The sequence below is a fragment of the Tenrec ecaudatus genome, chromosome Y, assembly GCF_050624435.1.
Source record: "Tenrec ecaudatus isolate mTenEca1 chromosome Y, mTenEca1.hap1, whole genome shotgun sequence".
NCBI classification, from domain to species: domain Eukaryota; kingdom Metazoa; phylum Chordata; class Mammalia; order Afrosoricida; family Tenrecidae; genus Tenrec; species Tenrec ecaudatus.
In genome coordinates, this window is record NC_134549.1 from 18790530 (window position 1) to 18812322 (window position 21793).

Sequence of the window (21793 nt, forward strand, 5' to 3'; positions counted from 1 at the left end):
TGCACTTCCGCTTCCGGTGTCTAGGCTGGTTGGTGTTCCACTGTAGCATGTCCGTGTGGAACGCGCGACGGTGGGGTTCAATGGTTCCGCCTGGGCGTGTGCGCGCAGGGAAATTCTCAATGTGGGAAATTGTTATGCGGAAGCAAAGGATTGATTTCTATATATTTTTTAAATGAAGACGTTTTCTCCAGGGGCTTCCGAGCCCATCCGCGCGGAAAAGAAAACCTGGACGTTAAGGGAAGTGCGGACAGCCGCGGGCCTAGCGCGAGGGGGGCCCAAATCAGCGCCCTCTTTGTTCCCGCCCGGAAATCGTCGCGTGCGGAGCCCACCGTCCCGGAGCCGGAAGTGGGGCGTGCAGGCTGGTCACGCAGTGGGGTTTGCAGCCTCCCGCGCGAGTGGACGTTCCTCGGCGTCCACGGTGGGCCCAGCGCCCCGCCCGGTGGCCCGTGGGCACCGGCACCCTGCGGTTTCCCGGCCTGGGCGCTGCGCGGACGCGAGGAGCCGGGCTGCAGCTGCGAGTCTCGGTGCGGTCACGGGTGGCGCCCGGCCCGGGGGAGCCCGGCGGGGGGGCCCGTGCAGGGGCTGGGTCTGCACGTCCAGCGAGAGCCAATGGCGTCGAAGCCGGTGGTGTTGATCCCCGGGGGCTGGGCGCCCAACTGGGGGCTGCAAGCACCGTGCCTCCTGTACGGACGGGCGTGCACTGGGGGGGCTTTTCTGCAGGGAGGGGGAAGGTTGCAATGACGTCACCTACCCCTGGACCAGGCCCGGCACGGGGACGGTGATGGAAGCGACGATTCAGATCAGTAGTTCCAATGAGCTGCGGTTACTTGGGGGAGGGGGGGCAGGGGGTGCACAGCGGGGCCCGCAGAGCGGGGTGCACGGTCCTGGCGCTCGGGGAAGGCGTGCGTCCGTCCCGAGCGGGGGGAGCCCACGGTCAGCCCGCCCTTGGGGATCGCAGCTCAGACAATGAAATGGGGGTTTGGTGTGCTCGCCTTGGGGGAGGCGGTCGTGGCAGGTCGCTGGGAGTCGGGCTGACGTCGCTGCCCCTCTGCGGCCCCTCTGCAAAGAGGGTGCATTTGAATCAACCAGGAATCTGCTAAGAGTGTTCATTTTAATCAACCAGGAATCTGCTAAGAGGGTGCATTTGAATCAACCAGGAATCTGCTAAGAGGGTGCATTTGAATCAACCAGGAATCTGCTAAGAGTGTGCATTTGGGGCTCAGACATTTTGCTTTGGGCTTCAGATTCTACGCAGGGAACAAGCTACCTGATGTTTGCTGCAAATAAGATTCAGGTGTGAATCAACAGGGAGCACGCCTTTAGAGACAAGAAGAAATGCGAGACTAAGGCTTCCGGGGGAGACGGAGGCGTACAGGTCCCCCCAGAGTCAATGGAGGGGGGCAGCGTGGGAAGAACAGGGAACAGAGGAGGGGGTCGGCCCTCGGGGAAGCTTCATCATTTTCTGATCTATTTGTCAATTGATTCGTTATCAGGTTGAAATACTAAGTGTTCAGGAATCCTCCCAGATTTCCCCAAAGCTTAGGGACCGGTCATGTCACTGAGAACAAAGGGGGGGGTCAAGGAACGAATGAAATGTTCGTTATAAAATGAACGGGAGGACGGATGACATCTTGCAGTCCTCTGACAGAAATGAAACGGGAGAGCACAGCGGAGGGACTTCAATTACGTCATTAAAAATTGGCGAGTCAACCATGAAGAGTTAGGGACACAACGGGGCCTTCCTGGAAACCCCCGTGTTCCTGTCACAGAGCAGTGAGTGCGGTGCGGTTCTTCCAGGGACGGGGATGTGGGGGTCCCAGAATGCCTGCACGGGCCCTGTACTCCCTGAGGAAGTAGCTTCCAGCCTCCCAGCCTGGCTGAGCCTGCTCCTAAACAAATCCCTCCACGTCTGATCTCGGTGCCTGAAGAGGAGGCCCCGCAGCTGTGTGGAGAAGGCAGGGCTGTGCTCTGCAGGTGGGGCTGGTCTCCTTCCAGGGCAGACGTGCTCCGTGTGGATCACTGCCCTGCGCCTGGAAGGAGGCCACACGCCATCTCTCTGGACACTGCTTCCTGTCCTCCGTTTCCCTTTGCAGATCTCTGGTGTCTGCAGGGAGAGCTAGTCCAGCCCCGGCACCTGGAGCCCCGGGGTCTTCACCTGGCCAGTGTCTCACCCCAGGGAAGGGTCACCGCAGGGACGCCCGGTGTGTGCACCAAGCCTTCATCTGCTCCCGCACTGCCCGGTGCTCTCTGCTTCCAGACCCAGCGCTCTTCCCGAGTGGCTTCTCGGCCTTAGAGACACCGTTCCCTGAGACTTGCAGCAGCTGCGGAAAGAAATGGTAAGTCATGTGAAGAACCTGGCATGAAGCTGGGAGTGAGTGGTTGGGGGACCAGGTGTGTGCTGGGGCTGTGGCTTCTCCGTGAATGAAGATGGTGGCCGAGGAGACCACGGGTCTAAGACCTGGGCGGCGTTCTGGGGCCCTGCTCCACTGATGTTGGGCCCTTCTCTTGTCACGTCTGGCTGGTCACGAGTTGGATGCCAAGGTCAGCCGTTCCCATGTGACTCAGAGCGGCCCCGTGGGGCAAGGACACCCCCACCCTGGGTCTCAGTGCTCTGTGTTGAATGTCAGAGTCCCCTGTCCAGGGCCCGAGGGCGGAGCAGCTGTGGGTGTGGAGGCTGAGACCCGCTCCCCCAGAGCCGTCCCTGCCCCTTCTCTCAGCACGTAGCTGAGCTTGTCCGGCGCTGGAGGCTCTCTGAAGGGCAGTTGTGCAGCTTCAGCTCCATCTCACAGCATGTGACCGCTCACAGGGGGTGGCCCTTGTCTGTTTCTGAGTCCCGGGTGGTCTGTGGTCCCCTGATGTCACGAAAGGTGTGACGTTGCAAAGTAAGTCCAGCCTCATCTGCGTGAAGTGTCCAGTCCCTTTCGTTGATGGATGGATGGATTGATTCTCCTCCAGGACAGAATGCTTCAGCTCTGATGCTTTCAAGTGTGAGCAGAGCATGACTCCCAGGCTAAGTCTGGGGCTCCCACCTATGACTAGAGCTGCCATTCCATCCCCATCACTGTGCCTATTCTCCATCATCTCGAATTAGCCTCTCAAGGGAAAGGGCTTGATTTTGGCAGAGAAGTTCAACACGTGAAATGTGTGTATTTATGTTCTTGAGACTGTCGTTTCCACTGGAAGACAATTTATAGATGATTCCTATTGAGAATTTTTACACAGTTGTGTAAAAATTGCCCGTACGATTCCTAGAAAAATGCAATGGAAAGATCATGGAATTCTTCCACTTTTAGAAGCCCCCCCCCCCTCCTTGTATCAACTTCTCAAATTGAGAGGTTTGTTTCTTTTAACTGACCTGAAAGTGACTCTAGGGCTTATTGAAATCTTGAGAAGGTCCATAGAGATTCCTGCGTCTGTGTAAATGAGGACAAGCGGAAATTAGTGTTGGAACAGACATGAAATCATCAAAGCTGTTATTTTTCAACGTTGCCCTCCGTCTACGTCGATGACCTTTCCATCTCGCTAATCCTTTAGGAAATCTGTCGTGTTCGATTTCTATTTCCTTAAGACAGCAGTTTGGGCTTCCAAGGGGTTTCAAATTCCACATTTCCTTTTATTGTATTTATTCATTTATTTTCACCTTCCCTTCAAACATCCTTTTAGTTTGGGGAAGAGAAAGTCTGAAGTGGTGTGAGGAACAAAAAGTCCCTGGGGGACGACATAATTTGGAAATAAGTTAATGTTTCTGCGATCTGAAGCAGCCCTGGGTGTGTGCGTTGTGCGCGCCGGATGGAAGGAAGGTGCTCTTGCTGACTGCGGAGCCACCAGCCCTGGACTTCAGTGAGTTCTCCGACTTTTGCAGTGACAGGTTTTAGGCGCATTGAGATTTGTTTAGCTTCTGTGACTTTTAGCTTGTCTGTGTTTCTAATAAGCAGATTTTCTATGGTTGAGCAGTTCGAGTGTAGAGGGACTGTGGAACGGACATTGTTCGCATCTGACCCCACTTCCTCCTGCCCAGGAACTCGGCTTTCCCGGTCGCAGTGCTTGGGGGCTGCTTGCAGGACAGTGATCGCCAGGGTGGATCCGGCGTCACTGACAGAAACCTGTGTGCATCAGGGCGCTCTGTGTGTGAGGACTCGATAGGACGTGGCTAACACACAGTCTCCCGTGTCCACTCTTATCACGTACGGAAGATCCCAGTGCGCCCCCAGCCCCTTGGCCACACAGCAGCCCTGGCCCCGTGGTCCTGCCTTGGCTGCCAGTAGGAGGCCAGCAGTTGGAAACCCCCAGCGTGTCCTGGGTAGAATGGCCTCTCTTTCCTCTCCCGTAATGAGCTGCAGTCTTGGAGACCCGCAGGGGGCGGTTGCCCCTGCTGGTTGGGGTCTCTGTGGGACAGAAGCTGATTCGAGGGCAGGGGGTTCGTTGTTTTGGTGGTTTAACATCTTGGCGGTGGTTTGGGGAGTTGGCCATTTTAATCCACGTGTCCTGCTGTCATTGCCGTTTCTCCAAGATCCGTGGGTGGTCTCCTCTCACGCACCTCATTTTCCAGTTGATTTTCGGCTCCCTTACTGTGGGATTTTAAGAATTCTTTGTATGTTTTGAACAAGAGAAGCCAGCCTGCTTTTGGGTTGAGTCCGTCCTGACTAGCGGTGGCCCCGGGCAGTACAGAGCGGAACTGTGGGCTCGCTGCTTCTGGGGTGTCGTCTTTGTGCAAGCAGGTCTCAGCTCCTTATTTTAATGGTAGTTGGTGGGCTCGGGGGAAGGACGAGGCTGTCTTGTCCTGTGAAGATGTGCAGCCTGGGACGCCCACAGAGTTCACTTTGCCTTGTCCAACGGGGGGTTCCCTGTGAGTCAGGGCCGACTCGGGGCCAGTGATTTTGTTGTTGTTGGTTTGGTTTGGTCGCTCAAACGACACGTCTTTACATTAGCATTCAGGTCCACGCCGTTTACCTCACGAGGGCGCTCCGTGTTGACCGCCGATCCTGCATGTTACCGACGCATTTGATTAAGCTGGTCTGCTGGCGTTCGGCTTGTCTGTTCGTTTTCCCCACAGTGTGTTTGACGTAGCACGGGTGTGTAAGCCGTTTGGGGGGACTAAGAACGGAGGGAACCGTTTTTAATTTGAATGGAGTCCAATTTATCCACCCACCCCCTGCTTTCAGTGTTTCCAAACAGTCACACGACCTGTGTTGCCTTAATTGTGATCTCTAGTTTCTAATGCCCATGGCAAGGGGTACAGAGGAACGCACAGACACCTTCATGATTGAAGGGTTTATGGAGGATGTTAGAGAGTTGTGTGTGAGCAAACCCAGCTCCCTGCAAGAAGTGTCCAGAGGCACCTCTGTCCAGTAAGCCTCAGCTCAGACGCACTGAGCTCCGCTTCTGTGGGTCAGCGATTCTAACTGCCCCCAATTAAGTGCCCAGAGGCACCCGGTCTGCCCGTGTCTGATCAGGTAGACTCTTGTTTCGTTGAATGACTGTGTGTGTGTGTGTCTGTCTGTCTCACTGTCCCGATTACTGTATCTTCAGAGCTAGTCGTGAAAGCGCTGGAGGGTCAGTCTCTGAACTTTATTGTTTTTGGTATTATGTTGGCTCTTCTGAAATTCTGCTGTTTCTACTGCTTTCTATGATCCTGTTGTTTCCAAGAACCCGGTGTAAACTGTGGACCAGAGGGACACCTGGTATTCTAAAGTTACATCTCAGTCTCCCGGGAGCCTGTGTCTGGGGGTTTCTCTGATGCCCCCCCTCACTCGCTGTGGTGAGAGCCGAACCCTAGATTGGACTGAAACTGGGTGCCCCCCACTCCAGGTCGGTTCACATCAAAGTAAAGACACGGAGTCAAGTGGATGGGGATGCTTAGGGACCCTATAAAACACAGCTTCCCAAGTTACCCAGCAGTGTAAACCATTGTTTGTATAAAGATCCTTTAATTGGGGGCTCACACACCTCTTATCCAGGTATCAACTGTGTCATTTGTACATATGTTGCCATTGTCCTTCTCCAAACCTTTTCTTTCTATTTGAGTCCTTGGAATCGGCTCCTCTTTTTTCTCTCCCTCACCCCTCCCGCCCGCATGACCCCTTGGTAAATTATAAATTATTTTCATATCTTGCACCTATTGCTGTCTCCATTTCCCCCCACAGTTTCTCTTGTTTGCCCCCCTGAGGGAAGGGGGTGCTATGTGTCTATCACTGCGATCAGTACCCCCTTCCCTGCATACCTCCCCCCAACCACTTCCTCTGCCCTCCTGGTATTGCTCCTCCCATTTCTGTACCTGAGGGGTTTATCTGACCTGGATTTCATGTATCATGAGCTCTTATCTGACCAGTGCACATGATCCGGTCTAGCCAGAACTGAAAGGCAGGACTGGGGTCATGATAGTGGGGTGTGTGTGTGTGAGGAAGTGTCAGAGAACCAGAGGAACATTGTGTGCTTCATCGGTGCTGTACTGCACCCTGGTTGACTCATCCCTTCCTTGTGACCCATCTGTGAAGGGATGTCCCATTGTCTACAGATGGATTTTGGGTCTCTGCTCCCACCCCCCCTCGTTCTCAACAACACGTTGTTTTTGTTGTTTGGGTTTTCTGATGCCTGTTACCTGATCCCATTGACATCTCATGATCTCACAGGCTGACGTGCTTCTTCCATGTGGCCTTGTTGCTTCCCTGCTAGATGGCTGCTTGTTCAACTTCAAGCCCTTAAAACCCAGACACTGTATCATTTGATAGCCGGGCACCATCAGCTTTCCTCACCACATTTGCATACGGACCATTTTGACTTCAGTGGTCATGTTGGGAGGGTGAGCATCACAGAATGCCAGGTTGTTAGAACAAGGTGTTCTTCTGTTAAGGCAGGGCTTGAGCAGAGGCCCAAAGGCTGTCTACTTCCTCACTGTATTGCCATGTCAATACATGTACGTAGGCCAATACCTCTATGTTTATGAATTGAGATATTTACATATGTACACCTATGTTTATACCTCTATCCATACCTTTGCTTCCTAGGTCTCTCCTCTGTTTCCTTTACCTTCCTCCTGCTCCACCATCATGCTCGCCCTTCATCTGCCTCTTAGTGATTTCTCTTCGCTCGGTTGCTGTTGCTTTAACATCCCCGGGATCCCTACATCCCCCCCTTGTGGTTGATTTTAATTCCCTAGTTGTTCCCCTGTCTATGGTGTTGTGAGCTCCCTGCTCCCTTCCCCTGCTTGCTCCTCCCCCCAAGTCCCTCCAGAACCATCGGCCCTGCTGCTCTCTCCTCAAGCCTGCTTCCCATGCCTGTCTCACAGCTAGGGAGGCAAAGCAACAATTACGGAGACAAGACAAAAGAATGAATAAAAAGAGAAAAACAACTAGCAAAATAAAATCTGGAAAGGCACACATAATCCTGGTCTGTCCTCTGACCTTTGTGACTAACTCCCCACTGATCCTGGGGGTTCTGGGAACTGCCCCTCCTAACCTGACGCCTTATGGGTTCTCCTCAGGGGTTTATGGCTTGGCTTTGCTCCCCTTGCTGATCTGTTCTGTTCCGTTCTTGATTGACCCCACTGTGGCGGGCAGTCAGACCAGACTCACTCCCTGCCGTGTGTCCCCAGTTTTGTCCTCTGTCTCGGTGTGCTCCAGCAAGGGGACACCATGTCGAGATCTGTTGTCAGCCCTACATCCTCTCTGCCTTAGCAGCTCCGTGCAGGGACGTCGTCCTCAGAGCTTGGTGTGCCAGCATGGGTCTAGTCCCCCTCTCTCTTTTTCTTTCTTGGTTTGCTTCTGTGCGGTCATGGCAGGCCAGCCCTTCTCCCCAACATGTAGGTCCAGTGCTGTCTTCTGCAGCACATATTTCCAGGGAGGTGGTCAGTTTGGCTCTGACTGGGGCCGGCCCTGTAGCCCTGTCTGTCCATGAGTTGCTCCATGTGGTTACGTTGCCCTCAAGGTTTGGCACTCTGTGGTGGGGGGGGGGTCTGCGCACGCACGCCCATGTCGGGGGAGACATACACAGTACCCTCCCCCTTGGCGGATTAGTGCCCTGCTCTGTCAGGGCATCGTCTCCCCCCCTTTCTCGCTCCCCCACCCCTTCCCCCTCTGTGTGTTGGAATGGCATGTACAGCCCTGGGCTTGGTCTGCCCCCTCCCTGCCCAGTTGCCTGAACCTCAGCCCGTAGATTGTGAGATGGCGGCTGTGTTTCTGTACCCGTGTGCTGACTATCGTCACCCCCCAGGCCTTATGTCGTGCTTCTCGTCTTGTGATCGGCTGACGTCGCTAAACATCATCTCCTCCTCCTCCTCTTCCCATGAGACGCTGTGCTTCATGTGCTTCTGAGCGACGCCTGGTACGCCGTTGTGTGTGTCTGCCAGTTTTCTAATCCGCTCGTTGGGCATTTAGGTGGCTTCCAAGTCTTTGTGGCTGTGAGTTGTGCTGCAGTAAACACTGGAGCGCAGATGACTGGTCAAGGATGATTTCTTACCTCCCCTGGGTAATGATAGCTGGGTCATAAGGTAATTATTTCCATTTGCTGTAAACAGAGCCAGGTTATTTTCTCAGAGGCCGTGTGTATCTCCACGACCACCAGCAGTGGAGGGGAGTTCCTGTCTCGCCACATCCCCTCCGACAGTTCTTGCTCTGATGTTGGCTGTCCATGAGGTGGTGCCTTGTGCTTGTTTTAATTTGCGTTTCTCGGATGGCTGATGACTGGGAGCATTTTCTCATATGTTTATTGACCATTCAGGTCTCCTCCCTACGGAAACTTTTTTTCAGGTCTTTGGCCCACTTCCTCGGGGGGTTATCTGTTTTCTTCTTTTTGCAGACAAGGAGGGTATTGTAGATTTTAGCAATAAGCCTTTTTTCTGTTGTATCACTGCTAAAAATCCTCTCCCAGGCTGTGGGTTCTCTTGGTGAAGTCTTTCAAAGCACACAGGTGTTTTTTTTTAAATCATTTTATTAGGGGCTCATACAACTCCTATCACAATGCACACACACATCAATTGTGTAAAGCACATTTGTACATTCGTTGCCTCATCATTCTCAAAACATTTGCTCTCCACCCAAGCCCCTGGCATCAGGTCCTCATTTTTTTCCCTCCCTCCCCACTCCCCCTCCCTCATGAGCGCTTGATAATTTATAAATTATTATTTTGTCATATCTTACACTGTCCCATGTCTTCCTTCACCCATTTTTCTGTTGTCTGTCCCCCAGGGAGGAGGTCACAGGTAGATCCTTGAAATCAGTTCACACTTTCCAACCCACCCTCTCTATGCCCTCCCAATATCACCAATGTTCCTGAAGGGATCATCCGCCCTGTATCCCCTGTGTTTCCAGTTCCCATCTGTACCAGTGTACGTCCTCTGGTCTAGTCAGACTTGCAAGGTAGGATTCTTTTCCATTGGTCTGAGTCTCTGTCATTATTCCAGTACCACGCTGCTTTGACCTCTGCGGCTGTGTAGGTGTGAAAGTCAGCTAAGGGGAGCCCTCCGACCTTGTCCTTCTTCTCATGGAGTTCTCTGCCAATTCGGGGCTTCTTCCCTCTCCATGTGAAGTTGGTGGTCAGTTTTTCCAGTTCTTTGAAGAAGGTTGCTTTTATTTCAATCTGGAGAGCATCAGAACTAGATCGACACCTTTGCTATATGGAGTCTCTTCCATTTGTGGGGATCAGTTTTGGTTTTATATAGTCGGGTTCTGTAGTTTTCCTTGTTTAACTCTTTAATTTTTTTGTTAGATATATACTTAGATATTTCTATTTGTTCTTGGCTATTGGCACTGCTGTTTGGTCTGGCCTGACTTATATAGCAAACCAGTAGACTTCTGTCTGTTGATCTTGTACCCGGCCACTCTTCCATATTCCTTTGTCGCTGCCAGTACTCCTGTGTGGAGCTTTCAATGCACAGAATCATGTCATCTCCAAATAGCGATAGTCTCACTTCCTTTAATGTCCTTCCACTGCCTTATGTTGTTAGCGAGGACCTCCAGTCTGGTGTTGAATAGAAGTGGGGGCAAGGGCATCCTTGCCCGCTCCCCCTTTTTCAGTTGGATTACTTTCTTCTTTTCTCGTGGTAGTTAGTTCTGACTCTCCATGTGAAATTGTTGGCTTTTCCTGGTTTGTTGTGTTAAAATCCTAAGCTGTGATCTGGGAATTAGAGTTCTTCCTGTGTTGTTAGGTTGATGTTATGCTAATGGACCATGTTTCTGGTGATTTACATTCAGCGTTACACAAAGGAACGCAGCCTGGAATTGAAAGTGTTTTAAAATGTTTTTCTTTTTATAATGGGTTGGAAATTTTTTTTCTTTTTATACTGGATTTTAAAAGAAAAAAAATATTTCTTTTGTGGGGTGCCCTGGTATCATGTCCCCCAGGGAAGGGGGACTAAATTAGCCAAGTAGGTTTGGGGCTAACTAGATCTGAATTCTCCCCCGGCTGCACTCCTGTGTCACCCCCGGCTCTCTCCTGCACAGCTCTGCAGACAGTACGAGTAAATATCCCAGGGTCTCTTTAATTGTGGCAAGTTAGTGTCTTAATTATCTATTGTTGCCCACGCTGGCAGGCGTGGAGCTGGGGAGAGTGGGTAAGGGGATGGCTGATGTTGTCACTCCGTTCCTGGCTGGGGAGGGATGATGCAAAGCCCCGGAATGCAGGAGTGGGATGGACAGCAGAGAGGGGAACTCTGGTGTGAGGGCTTTGGCCTAGTTCTGGGAGCCTCTCTGCGAGCCTCGGATTATGACCACCTTTAGGCAGCAGTGTGGGGAAATTACTGCATGCTGTGGGTCTGGGATCTTGTCCACTGGAAGGGGTGGTGGACACCATCCCACTGGACCTGGTGAGGGATTAGTGGAGCACTCTGATGGTAGACATGGTGAATTTAGAGCATTTCAGCGAGTTCTCGTATCACTCCGTGGAGGAAAATCTAACTGGGAGGTCTGGATCAGACCTGGTACACTAAATCTGTTTTCAGACCCAGACTCCCAATGTTGGCCTCTTAATTTTCTGACCTACCGAGAGGAGCATCGGGTGGGCGATTTTACTTGGACGATATCTTGACTCTCCTCCAGTGTAGATCTTTATGGGAACAAGCAGTCTTATCTTTTTTTTCCTGCAGAGAAGCTGGTGGGTTTGAAGAGCTGACCTTGTGGTTAGCTGTGGTTTGAGGTGGGGCCAGCCCAAGTAGCACAGTTGTACGGTTGAGATATATAAATATTACATTAAAGCCATCGAGCGCATGAGAGATAACAGAGTCAAGTAATGGAGTCAGACACGTTTCGTGGCAGCAGTGCTCACCTCAGCCCCGCTTGGTGGTCCACATGGAGAGAAGGGGAGGGGGAGGAGGACTAGGGAACAAGGAAGGGAGAGGAGAGGGGCAACCGACAAGAAGCCAAGGGAGGAGCCGAGAGGGAGGGAGAGCTCTTTCTCTTGCTAACCCAGGTCTGTATACTTTTGAGGACGTGCAAGCCCACTAATTGCAGGTAAAGACATACCTCACAGGAAGGGGTTGCATACAGGTTATACAGCAATGACGGGGGAAATCTAGGAATTTACATGCAATAGGAAGAGGAGGGATTGGGGTTTACATGTGACAACATGGGTGGATCCTAGGTTTAGGATGGCAGCTCAACTTTGACCTGTTCTCTGGGTCTCCATGGGAACCATTATCAGTAGGGTGTAACCCCACCTACAGGAACCAAATAGGTGACTGCAGGCCTGTCCATTGTCCTCAACAGCAGGGAGTGGGGGCACTGCAGTCTGGCAACTGATCACCCTCAGGGAGGATGCCTGTGAGCATCTGACCTCCCTCCACAGTTAGCACCCTTTTGCTCAATCCACTGTGCCACCACAGCGCCTTGCTGGTCAGCTCAAGTCTGGTGAAATTGGGTCTCCGAGGGCAGGTCTTATGAGGGAGAGCCGAACTTTCTTGGGAGTTTCCAGAACGGCTCCTTTTCCCTTCCCAGTCGTGGAGCGAAGCACAAGGAGATGGTTCTCTAATGCTGCGTCGGAGTCTTCCTGAGCGCAAGCCTCACGGCCCTCTTCTGTTGTGGTTCTCAGGGACTGATGAGTTCAGGGGCTGCGGCTCTGGGACAGGCTTCCATCAGTGGGGAGGTGAACGTGTCTGGATGGCGTCCCCTGCAGTGGACCCGGCTAGAACGCAGACCCTCGTGTGAGGTCCCTGCTGACTCTCAGCTCCCGACGGTTATTTGCTTGGCCTTCCTTCTTGTTGACTGAGGGAGACATGGGACCTCGCTGATCTCGAATGTGTGTGATATTTTAGGACTCACTGTTTGCTGAGGACGTGGCCGTGGTCTTTACCCAGGAGGAGTGGGCGCTGCTGGATGTTGCCCAGAAGAAGCTGTACCGGGAAGTGATGATGGAGACCTTGAGGAACCTGGCCTCCGTGGGTAAGAATGCGCATGTTTTAAAACAGCGTCATCCTGGAGGGAAGGAGAGAGTTTTCTTTATCAGGGTTGCCCCTCATTGTATGGAATGAAGAGTGGGGATGGATTTTTAAATAAGCAAGATCTGCTCTCTGGGGCTGTGGAGTCATGAAGAATAAAGCTTCCTATATCCAAGCGAACTCTCTCCTTTGATGAGAAACACTTCTCTTCAAGTTCGCTAAGTGTGAGCATTGGCTTCGGGTCACCTTAGGGCACTAGGAAATTTGTGTTTGGGGATCTCATGGAGAGTTTTCTTGGGATAGGTTTAATAAACTCACACTTACCCATCTTTAAGACCCCAGAAAGCAAAGTTTCGGCTCAGTTTCAGAAAAATACAATTTAATTGTTCTTTGCTGTGTTCCCCGCGTGATGTACATTTCTCCCTGAGCACCCTGACAGCTCCAGGAGGGCCTGAAAAGCAGATGCCCACGCTTTAACCTCGATTACGGGAGTACCATACAAAAGTTTTCAGCTGCCCGATTGACATTGAGTGGTTTTTTTTTTCTGGGAAGAGGACAGTACGGCAAGTTGTTTAAGAACCTCTGGTTTATATATAACCTTGAAAACCCCAAAAGAGAATTTTACTCTTAATTTGAAATTGAGTCGATGGCAGTGGACAGTAGGAGTTGTGCTACACCTATTAATGTAGCCATAACTTTCAATCCTCATGGAAGTATTTTCCAGTAACTTCCTTCTTCACCATCACCAAACTGGTGACATACTGTAATAAGGCTGTGTCTTTGCTCAAGTTCTCCCAGACATCAAGTTGGTGCCAACTCATGAGGGACCTTGTAATACAGACTAGAACTGCCCCCGTCAGTTTCTGTGGCTGTAACTCTTTTATATGGAGCTTTAAAACCTCAACTGTCTCCTGTAGAGCTGCTCCTGGTTTTGAACTGCTGACTTTGAGTTAGCAGCCCGAGCTGTAATCACGGCACCACTAGGGCTCCTGCAAAACCAGTCCTCTTTCTTTCCTTCCGTTTCCCGTCCTTCTTGTGTCGTGTTGTCAACCTCACCTGGAATGGCTGAGTCAGTCTCGCAGAACCTGAGTGATGAAAAGCTTCCCCGTGAGCATAAGACGGTGAGGTTCACGAGGAGCAACACCAGGTCCTCCGTCTCAGCGGAGCGCTCCCCATCACCTGACAACAGAGACCAGCATCACAGCCAAGGGAGATTCTTGGGGTGAGTGTCCTTCAAATAAGAAAAAAACACAGAGAATTCAAGGTGAAACTCAAGGTCTCATGACATTAAAACCCACATACTTATGAGGGAGCTGGAAGAAGTTTGTGGAAAAATTCTCTTAATTCGATTTTCCCGTAAACTTTTGCTTCCAGTCACGTTTATTTACATGTGCTGGGGCTTTGAACGTGTTCAGGACGGTTCAGTAATTGTTCAAGTAAATGACTGTAGCTTCCTCACTGATTAGTAGCCGGATATAGTCACTTCTCGGCTTTTGATCACAGGGAGACGCACTCAGCGATGTCCCACTCCCATGTGGATACCGTCTGCTGCCTGGAGGGTGTGCCACTCTTCAGAGTCCACCCAGCAAGCTCCTCTTTCAGATCAAGGTCAAATTAAGTTCCTGGGACTTCAAAAGCCCACGCAGGAGACTGGTTTATCGGCACAATTGTGAAGATTGGGACATTGAAATCCATGGCACAGGGCTGTTTGCTTCCCAATTCAGTCAAAATCTAAGCGTTAGCAGATACAGGCTCTATTCAAAATATGTTTCCCTAATTTATGTTGGCAATTGGCACACCAATGAGTTCAAAGCCCAGCTATATATACTGACTACTATGTTTAGGCACACATAGTTTTATGCTTGCATATTAATATATAATCATAGTGGTTGGATTTTGTGTTCAGAGAACTTCCAAATATAAGGGACCTACAGAAATTTCAAAGGAAGAATGGCATGGTAAGAAAATAGAAACTTTACACACACACACACAAAAGAAAATAGACAATTTCCTTGAATTGTTTCAGGTTCACTCTTAGCGTGTTTTGTTTACTTTCCTTATAGCATTTTTTAAAAACTGTAAACCACATAAGTAGTGTTTGATGCAGAGTTGAGTAGTGCACGGTTATCCGAAAGCCTTGTGTTTTAAAAAGCCAGGCATGGTGCAGTGGTATGATTGTGAGATGCTGTCACTGTGAACAGGATGCCAAAGAGGGTAATCACCATGCACAGTCACGGTGTTTGGTGCTGGTGAAATGAGAACAAACGCATGTCCAACCGCCTGCCGCTTATTTTCAACAGAAGTCCCACAGTGGAGAGCCTCCTGGAAAACAGCGAAGGGAATCAGGATTGGAAAACCCTGAGCTGGATCCCGCATCTCAGTGAAACACAAAGAAATGTTCCAGAAGGAAAACCCTTTGACCACCGTGAGTCTGGAAGAGACTTCGCGGATCCATCATCCTGCAGTCGCCCTACTAGACCCCACAGTGGATGGAACACCTGCAGAGATCAGGAATGTGGAGAAGCCGGCCGTTATCACGCTCACATGACCACTCTCAAAGGGAAAAAATCGCATAAATGGGAGAAGGATTTCCTCTGCATCTCGGCCCTCAGGAACCCCGTGACGGCGCTCACCGAGGAGAAGTGCTTCATCTGTAATGAGTGCGGACAGGATTTCTGTACTTTCTCCTCTTTCTGGACGCACATGAGGGATCATAAGCATAATTGTAAAAGATACTCTAAAACCCGTACTCCTTTGTCCTTCATTTTGCGTAAAAAAATGCATAAGAGAGATAAGCCGTATGAGTGTAGAGAATGTGGGAAAACCTTTACTTATTTCTCGGCGCTCACTACACATCACAGGATCCACACGTCAGAGAAACCGTACGAATGCAAGGAATGCGGGAAAGCGTTCACGTTCTCCTCCTCCCTCACCACACACATACGCACCCACAGCGGGGAGAGGCCGTACGAGTGTCAGGAATGCGGGAAAACCTTCATTCAGGCCGCGCACCTCACGACACACAAGCGCACTCACAGCGGAGAGAGGCCGTACGAGTGTAAGGAATGTGGGAAAACCTTCAGGCAGCCCTCCAACCTCACCACGCATAAGCGGACCCACAGCGGAGAGAGGCCGTACGAATGTCAGGAATGTGGGAAAGTGTTCAGTTACTCCTCCTCCCTCACTACGCATAAAAGGACTCACAGCGGGGGGAGGCCTTACGTGTGTAAGCAGTGTGGGAAAGCCTTTGGTCAGGCCGCACACCTCACTTCCCATTTAAAATCTCATAACAGAAGCAAGCTTTATGAGTGTAAAGATTGTGGCAAGGCCTTTGGCTTTTACTCTGCCCTTACAGTGCACAGAAGAACCCACATTAGAGAGCGGTCTTATGAGTGTAAGCAGTGTGGGAAAATTTTTAGTTATTATTCAGCGCTCATTACACATAAAAGAACTCACAGTAAAGACAGGCCCTCCGAGTGTCAAGAATGTGGGAAAATCTTCAGTCAGGCCTCAGCCCTCACTAAACATACAATAACTCACAGTGGGGAGAGGCCCTATGAATGCAGGGAATGTGGGAAAACCTTTCGGCGTTCTTCAAACCTTACCAGACACGTAAAAACCCACAGTGGAGAAAGGCCTTATGAATGCACAGAATGTGGGAGAGCCTTCAGTCGTGCCTCGTCTCTGACTCAGCACAAAAGAACTCACAGTGGAGTCAGTCCTTACGAGTGTAAGCAGTGTGGGAAATTCTTCAGTTCATCTTCGGCCCTCACTATGCATAAGAGAACGCACAGTGGAGAGAAACCCTTTAAGTGTAAGGAGTGTGGAACAGCCTTCCGTTGTTTCTCAGGCCTCACTAGGCACATGCGGACTCACAGCGGGGAGAGGCCTTATAAGTGTACGGATTGTGGGAAAGGCTTTAGCCGCCCTTCAGTCCTCACCACGCACATAAGGACTCACAGTGGGGAGAGGCCTTACAAATGTGAGCAATGCGGGAAAGGCTTCAGTCAGGTTTATTCCCTCACGACACATATGCGAACTCACAGCGGAGAGAGGCCTTACGAATGTCAGGACTGTGGGAAAGGTTTCAGTCAGACTTCAAAGCTCACGATACATAGAAGAATTCACAGCGGAGAGAGGCCGTACGGATGTAAGGCCTGTGGCAAGACTTTTAGACAAGCTGCACACCTCACTTCACATATACGAACGCACAGTGGAGAAACGCCCAGTCAGAAGTGGGACATTGTGCCCTTACTGATATAATTGCAAATAGAACATTTCTGAAAATCTTCTATGAGGGGAGGGAGAAAGATCCACAAACCAGTATCATCAAACAACCAGGTTCATTAGAATCAATGCTATGACCTTTGAAGAAATGACAGTTTCACTCTATCTGTGAAACGGTCCTTAGGTATTTGTTGAGTCTAAGATAAACTTTAGCTTTCTTGAAACCTTTGGCTAATAAAACAAAGCAGCCGGGAAGCGTGCTTACAAATATTTTATGTGTTTAGATGTTGTTGTTATTGCTATTTACATATAGTTAAATAGACATCTTGTATTTGATGTGATGGTGCTTTGTTTGATTTCATATTTAACACACTTCTTATTGTAAACTTGTTCTTTTTGTAAGTAGTAAGTTCATTGTAGAGCATTAATGAGCCTGTAAATATTTTGGTTCTTATACTTTGACTTAATAATTTTAAGGTCTTCTCAAGTATTAACTATGATGATGTTACTGTTTACCAAGTGATATGTCTGTCCTTCTTTGCTTACTCATTGTGACTATGCTAAGCATAACTATTCCTCGTTACCCTTTAATTATTAAGTTTTTTTATAATACTACAGACAATTCTTGAATTAAGAACAAATGCTGTTCCTAAGTTTTTCTTTTAATCAGATCTGTTTGTATTTCCCTGTTATGTCTGGTTCCCACAAAACTATGTGTCATCTTGGCTGTGATGTGATACTAGTATTACGTGGTTGTCCTCTAGCTTGTAATCTGATGTAATTACCCTCCATTTTGTGATATATTGTAAATTGTTATATTGGGTTATATGAGTATTGATATATTGTAACACCCATGTTAACAGTAGTGCGTTGTTCGTTTTGTTAATTAGGCAGGATTAAGATGGGTTATACATGATCCCCTCTTTCCTAGGGGTAAGACAAATCATGCCCTTACCTGAGTCACCCTTTATCTTACAAGAATGAATAGGGAGAGAAGCAGGCAGAGATGGGGCCCTCATTCCTGCCAAGAAAGAAGACCCCGAATGAAGCCTGAGAATTGGACTGAGGAGAACTGAGCGGAGACCCTCCCAGACCCAGGAGGAGCGCGTTGTAACACTACCTTGAGAGGTCTTTGTTGAGTGGTTATTTTTTTTTTAAACTTTTTTTTTGACAAATCTCCTTAATTTTTAATGATCAGAGATTACAAGTGTATAATAATCCTTTAAATTCTCATATATATATATATATATATATATATACATTATCTTCGCACAAGGAACAATTTCACATGACTCATTAAACTAGAGTCCAGGGACAGTGAATGAAAGCGCTTCCCTCTGGTCTTATCATGGGCTACTGAGCTCAGGTGAGCATAAAAATGGGTTGATTTCCCAAGAGAAATGCACCTATCCTCAATTTAAAACCCTTTTCTTTACTTTCAGATGAAACATAATGGTTAATATCTTCACCTTTACTCGTTTCTCTTATTTTTACATTTTATTAGGGGCTCATACAACTCTTAATCACAATCCATACATATACATACATCAATTGTATAAAGCACATCTGTACATTCTTTGCCCTAATCATTTTCAAAGCATTTGCTCTCCACTTAAGCCCTTTGCATCAGGTCCTCTTTTTTTTTCCCCTCCCTCCCTGTTGAGTGGTTCTGATCCTGAATGTTAACCCATTTTGAAAAGACACATGGAGTCTCCAAGGAATGCTGGGCCCACACAAGCTGAGACAAAGGCCCTTCCCCGGCACTGTCAGGGATAGGAATCTCTTAAAGGTGGAACCCTGAATACAGAGTGATAAATTCCTAAACTAATAAATTGTGTTTACTAAAGCCATGCCATTGCGGTGTTTCTGTTCTGATGGCATTCGATAATCAGACAGCGGTAGCAGCTGGCTACGCCATGTCGTCAGACCAGAGTTTATTAGGGGTCGGGTTACTGAGGGGGGAACCCTTGGAGGCAGCAGTGAGTGGAGTGAAGACTCACTAACCTTTAGATTTGAGTCTCCATTACCCCGGAGGGTAGCATAATTCATAGTAAGCTCTTTGAGGGTTTAGTTCATAGCTATGGAGTTGAACATAAGTTGAACATAGTGGGCCTGGAAGTATCTATATGATAATCCCTCTTATGTATGTTTCTTTTTTGCTCAAATTTCCCAGATTTTGTTAGTCCTTTAAATGGGCACCTCTGTTTTTGACACGTCTCTAGTAAAATTTGAACGTCTCTGCCAGTGTTCAAGATGGACTTTTTCCTTTCTAAGCTGGAATTAGACTTTTCTCCAAGAAACCATTCTTCTTTTATTAGAAAATGGTACTGAGGAATAGACCTCTGAGTATTAGGATTGCATGTTACCTCTGAATCCTCAGAGTGTAAAGAGCTCAGAAATACGAGGGGTCTTCAAATGAAGTGTGTGGGGAAAATGCAATTAATAAGTATTGGTGATTTTTTCACGAACATTCTGAGATCATCCTGTGTATGAGAGTATGCACATACCTATACATACTTGTCATTATGTCTACTTACATATTCATAGAAAAATGGAATTAAAAGAAGAGTGAAACATTTTAAAAGCCACCTCAGACAGATCTTTCTGATTCCAGTCCATCACAGGTTTTATTTTTAGCTTTCTCTTGTGGTAGTATCATTGGCTTTAGTGATCTACAAAACATTATTTGAAAAATCTTACAATATATGTACGTGATTCAGATTGCTAGCTTCCTGCGTGTTCCATTGAAGTCTGATTTATGTAATCAGTGGCCTGGTGCTGACCTCTTCAGACATACTTTAGCTTCCGTGCAAGACTGGCCAAGAGACTCAGAGAAGCTGGAGGTTTCAGAGAGCTGCTGGGCTGACAAGAAACCTCTCTCCACTGGTTGCTGGCTATCACTTCCAAGTCAGTCATGTCCCTGCTTGATTCTTGCCCCCATGAAATGAGCCTGAAGGGATGGGTGCTGTAGCAGAGTGTGGTGGAAACAGACGGTGCTTGGTTATCAGAACGAACAGCCTTTGTGGTCCTAGGTGCCTTTCTTAGAACAAGCAGTCAGCTAAGTGAGGTGTCAGCAAAGGCCACACAGGAGGAGCGCAGCAGCCCAGGTGATTCAAGGAGATCCAAGATCACAGGAGGGGATTGTACTACAATATACATTCTGAGCACCAGTTTGTGGAAGGCTAAGGATCCAATGAAAGTCCCAAAGCCATCTGTAGAGTCCTCACTCCGATGAGGCCTTCGATGTCTTAACTCTCTCTGACCATTGACCAGGCATAAGAATAGCCTTGCTCTCAGAGGGCATTGCAAAACGGATGACTGCAGTGATTGTTAGGTTAAAACTGAGCACATTGTCATTTGTCTTCCCATTGGACCCATTTTGAAGTGCTCACAGTTTTGATTAACTTATTTCTGTTAGAGGTTTTCCTGTCATTTGTCAGCATTAACGTTTTCGTGTGATTTTCTTTATGTGAAGACCAGGTTGTTAAATTCGTAGAGACAGTTAGTAGATTAATAGTTCCTTAGGGTTATGGCGGGAGAGGTTGAGGGTAATAGAAGAACTAATAAGGGTACATGAATGAAGAAACTAATACAATTGATTGTGGTATTGATTGCACAACTCATTTGAATATACTTGAGCCATTAAATTGTATGGTAAATGAGTTACATGCCAGTAAATTTTTTTAAAAATCCATGTAGCATGTCCACAGAACCTGGAATCTCTGCACTGGGACGTCCAGACCTTGTTCCATGAATCTTTTAATTTATATTTAATTATTTTATTCTTTGTTTACTGGGATATGTCTAGGCCATTGTGGGGGATCACTTTTTCATAGTTTCTCATAAGCTGTTGAACCAGAAAGAGGCTTGAAAGTCTGGAGCTGGTAACCCCGATCCTGAGGCTAGTATTCTAACGGCATTCGGTGTAACCCCCAGCCTTTTAGCCGGAAGTTCAGAAAGTAACAATCATTAAGGCTTCAAACCTTATGACTGGTGTATGTCTCATGGCCAGTCTGAAGGAGAGTGTCCTAACTTGTAAGATCTGCCCTGGCCGCAGATGGTCCCAGACGGGAAATCCGACCTCATTGGCTTGTGTTTGAACTAAAGATCAGAATCCAGTTTCCTTGTGACACAATCTACTTGACCTAGATAGGAAGTAGTTGAAACCATGATACCTGTATTTGGTCCTGACACGGGTGTCTCAACTACTGTGTTACACGGTTGGTGGAATTTTAGTATGGGAGCGTTGGAAAGGGGGTTGCAACTGTTAGTGCACTTGATGTCCGTATATCGTAGGAAGTCCATAACTGATTCTTAATGACCGAGTAAATAAATGAATGAATACATTTGGAGAAATCCAGGCAGGGACCTCCTCAATTTCCTACTTCTCCCTTCCAAACTGAACTCCCACACCCACCCAGGGCTTGACATCCCTGTGTCTCAGTGAAAGGGCTGCCCCTTTCCATCAGCTCTAGAGACGCCCCCTTCTTTCCTGATCCACCACACCACACGGGCTCTCGCTCCAGCAACTTCAGGATCTCCTGTTTACTGTTTGCCAAACGTATCAAATTTCTCCAGCTTCATCGAACCATCTCGCAGCTGTTTCAGCTCTTTTGAGAGCCTCCGTCCATCTGCTTCTGAGAAAAGGCGTGGCGTCACCCATGGTCTTGCCTTCAGCCAATGGAATCTGACAGGACCAGCAGAGATCTCTCTTAAGAGACTGAGATGGAGTTACTCAATTAATATGGTCCTTCTAGCCAAAGCCCTCCTTTCTTGTGGTGCAAATTCCATCCTCTATACCTGTGGATATAATACCATTTTTCAGAAAGTAACCAAGTATGGCCACGTGGCAGCATTAAGCCAGGATTTTTATTGAATCTAGTTAACTACAAGATGTGACTCAAGCCAACACTCTGTTTCCTTGGTGGTTAGGCCCGCAGAAAGGAAAGACCACGTCTCCGTCAAAGCCATCCTTGTGATCTCCCATTCCAGCCTTAATGTGTGTCAAAAACTGGTGCTGCGTCACCGGGGAGGATCACCAATCAGATGGCAGGTGACCCTGGAACACTGCTGAAAAACAGGTTCAGATTGGGACCAACCAGCTCCCACAAACACATGAGCCATTTCCTTAACTGCTCCTGGGTTCTGTAAGACATCGCAGCAAATTGCAAAACCCTAGGATGTGAGGGGAGGAGATAAACA

At 48.6% G+C, this 21793-nt stretch overlaps 1 protein-coding gene and 1 long non-coding RNA gene across 2 annotated transcripts in view; one reads left to right on the top strand and one right to left on the bottom strand.

Moving 5' to 3' along the window:
* Positions 1-228: 228 nt before the first annotated feature.
* Positions 229-18441, top strand: LOC142435582 (uncharacterized). Its single transcript, XM_075539813.1, has 5 exons — positions 229-524; positions 2094-2336; positions 12242-12368; positions 13439-13586; positions 14665-18441. The coding sequence occupies exons 2-5, from the start codon at positions 2334-2336 to the stop codon at positions 16625-16627; spliced, it is 2241 nt and encodes a 746-aa protein (XP_075395928.1). The 5' UTR covers positions 229-524; positions 2094-2333; the 3' UTR covers positions 16628-18441.
* Positions 9086-21793, bottom strand: part of LOC142435585 (uncharacterized) — a 41073-nt gene continuing 28365 nt past the window's right edge. Inside the window, exon 3 of the long non-coding RNA XR_012781581.1 lies at positions 9086-13595. This is a non-coding gene — a long non-coding RNA (uncharacterized LOC142435585). The remainder of the gene's footprint in view (positions 13596-21793) is intronic.

Excerpts from the sequence above, each read along its gene's own strand:
- LOC142435582 (XM_075539813.1), top strand. Across the intron at positions 12,369-13,438 it reads GAGGAACCTGGCCTCCGTGG|TCTCGCAGAACCTGAGTGAT; the intron begins GTAAGAATGCGC and ends TGGCTGAGTCAG. Across the intron at positions 13,587-14,664 it reads AGCCAAGGGAGATTCTTGGG|AAGTCCCACAGTGGAGAGCC; the intron begins GTGAGTGTCCTT and ends TATTTTCAACAG.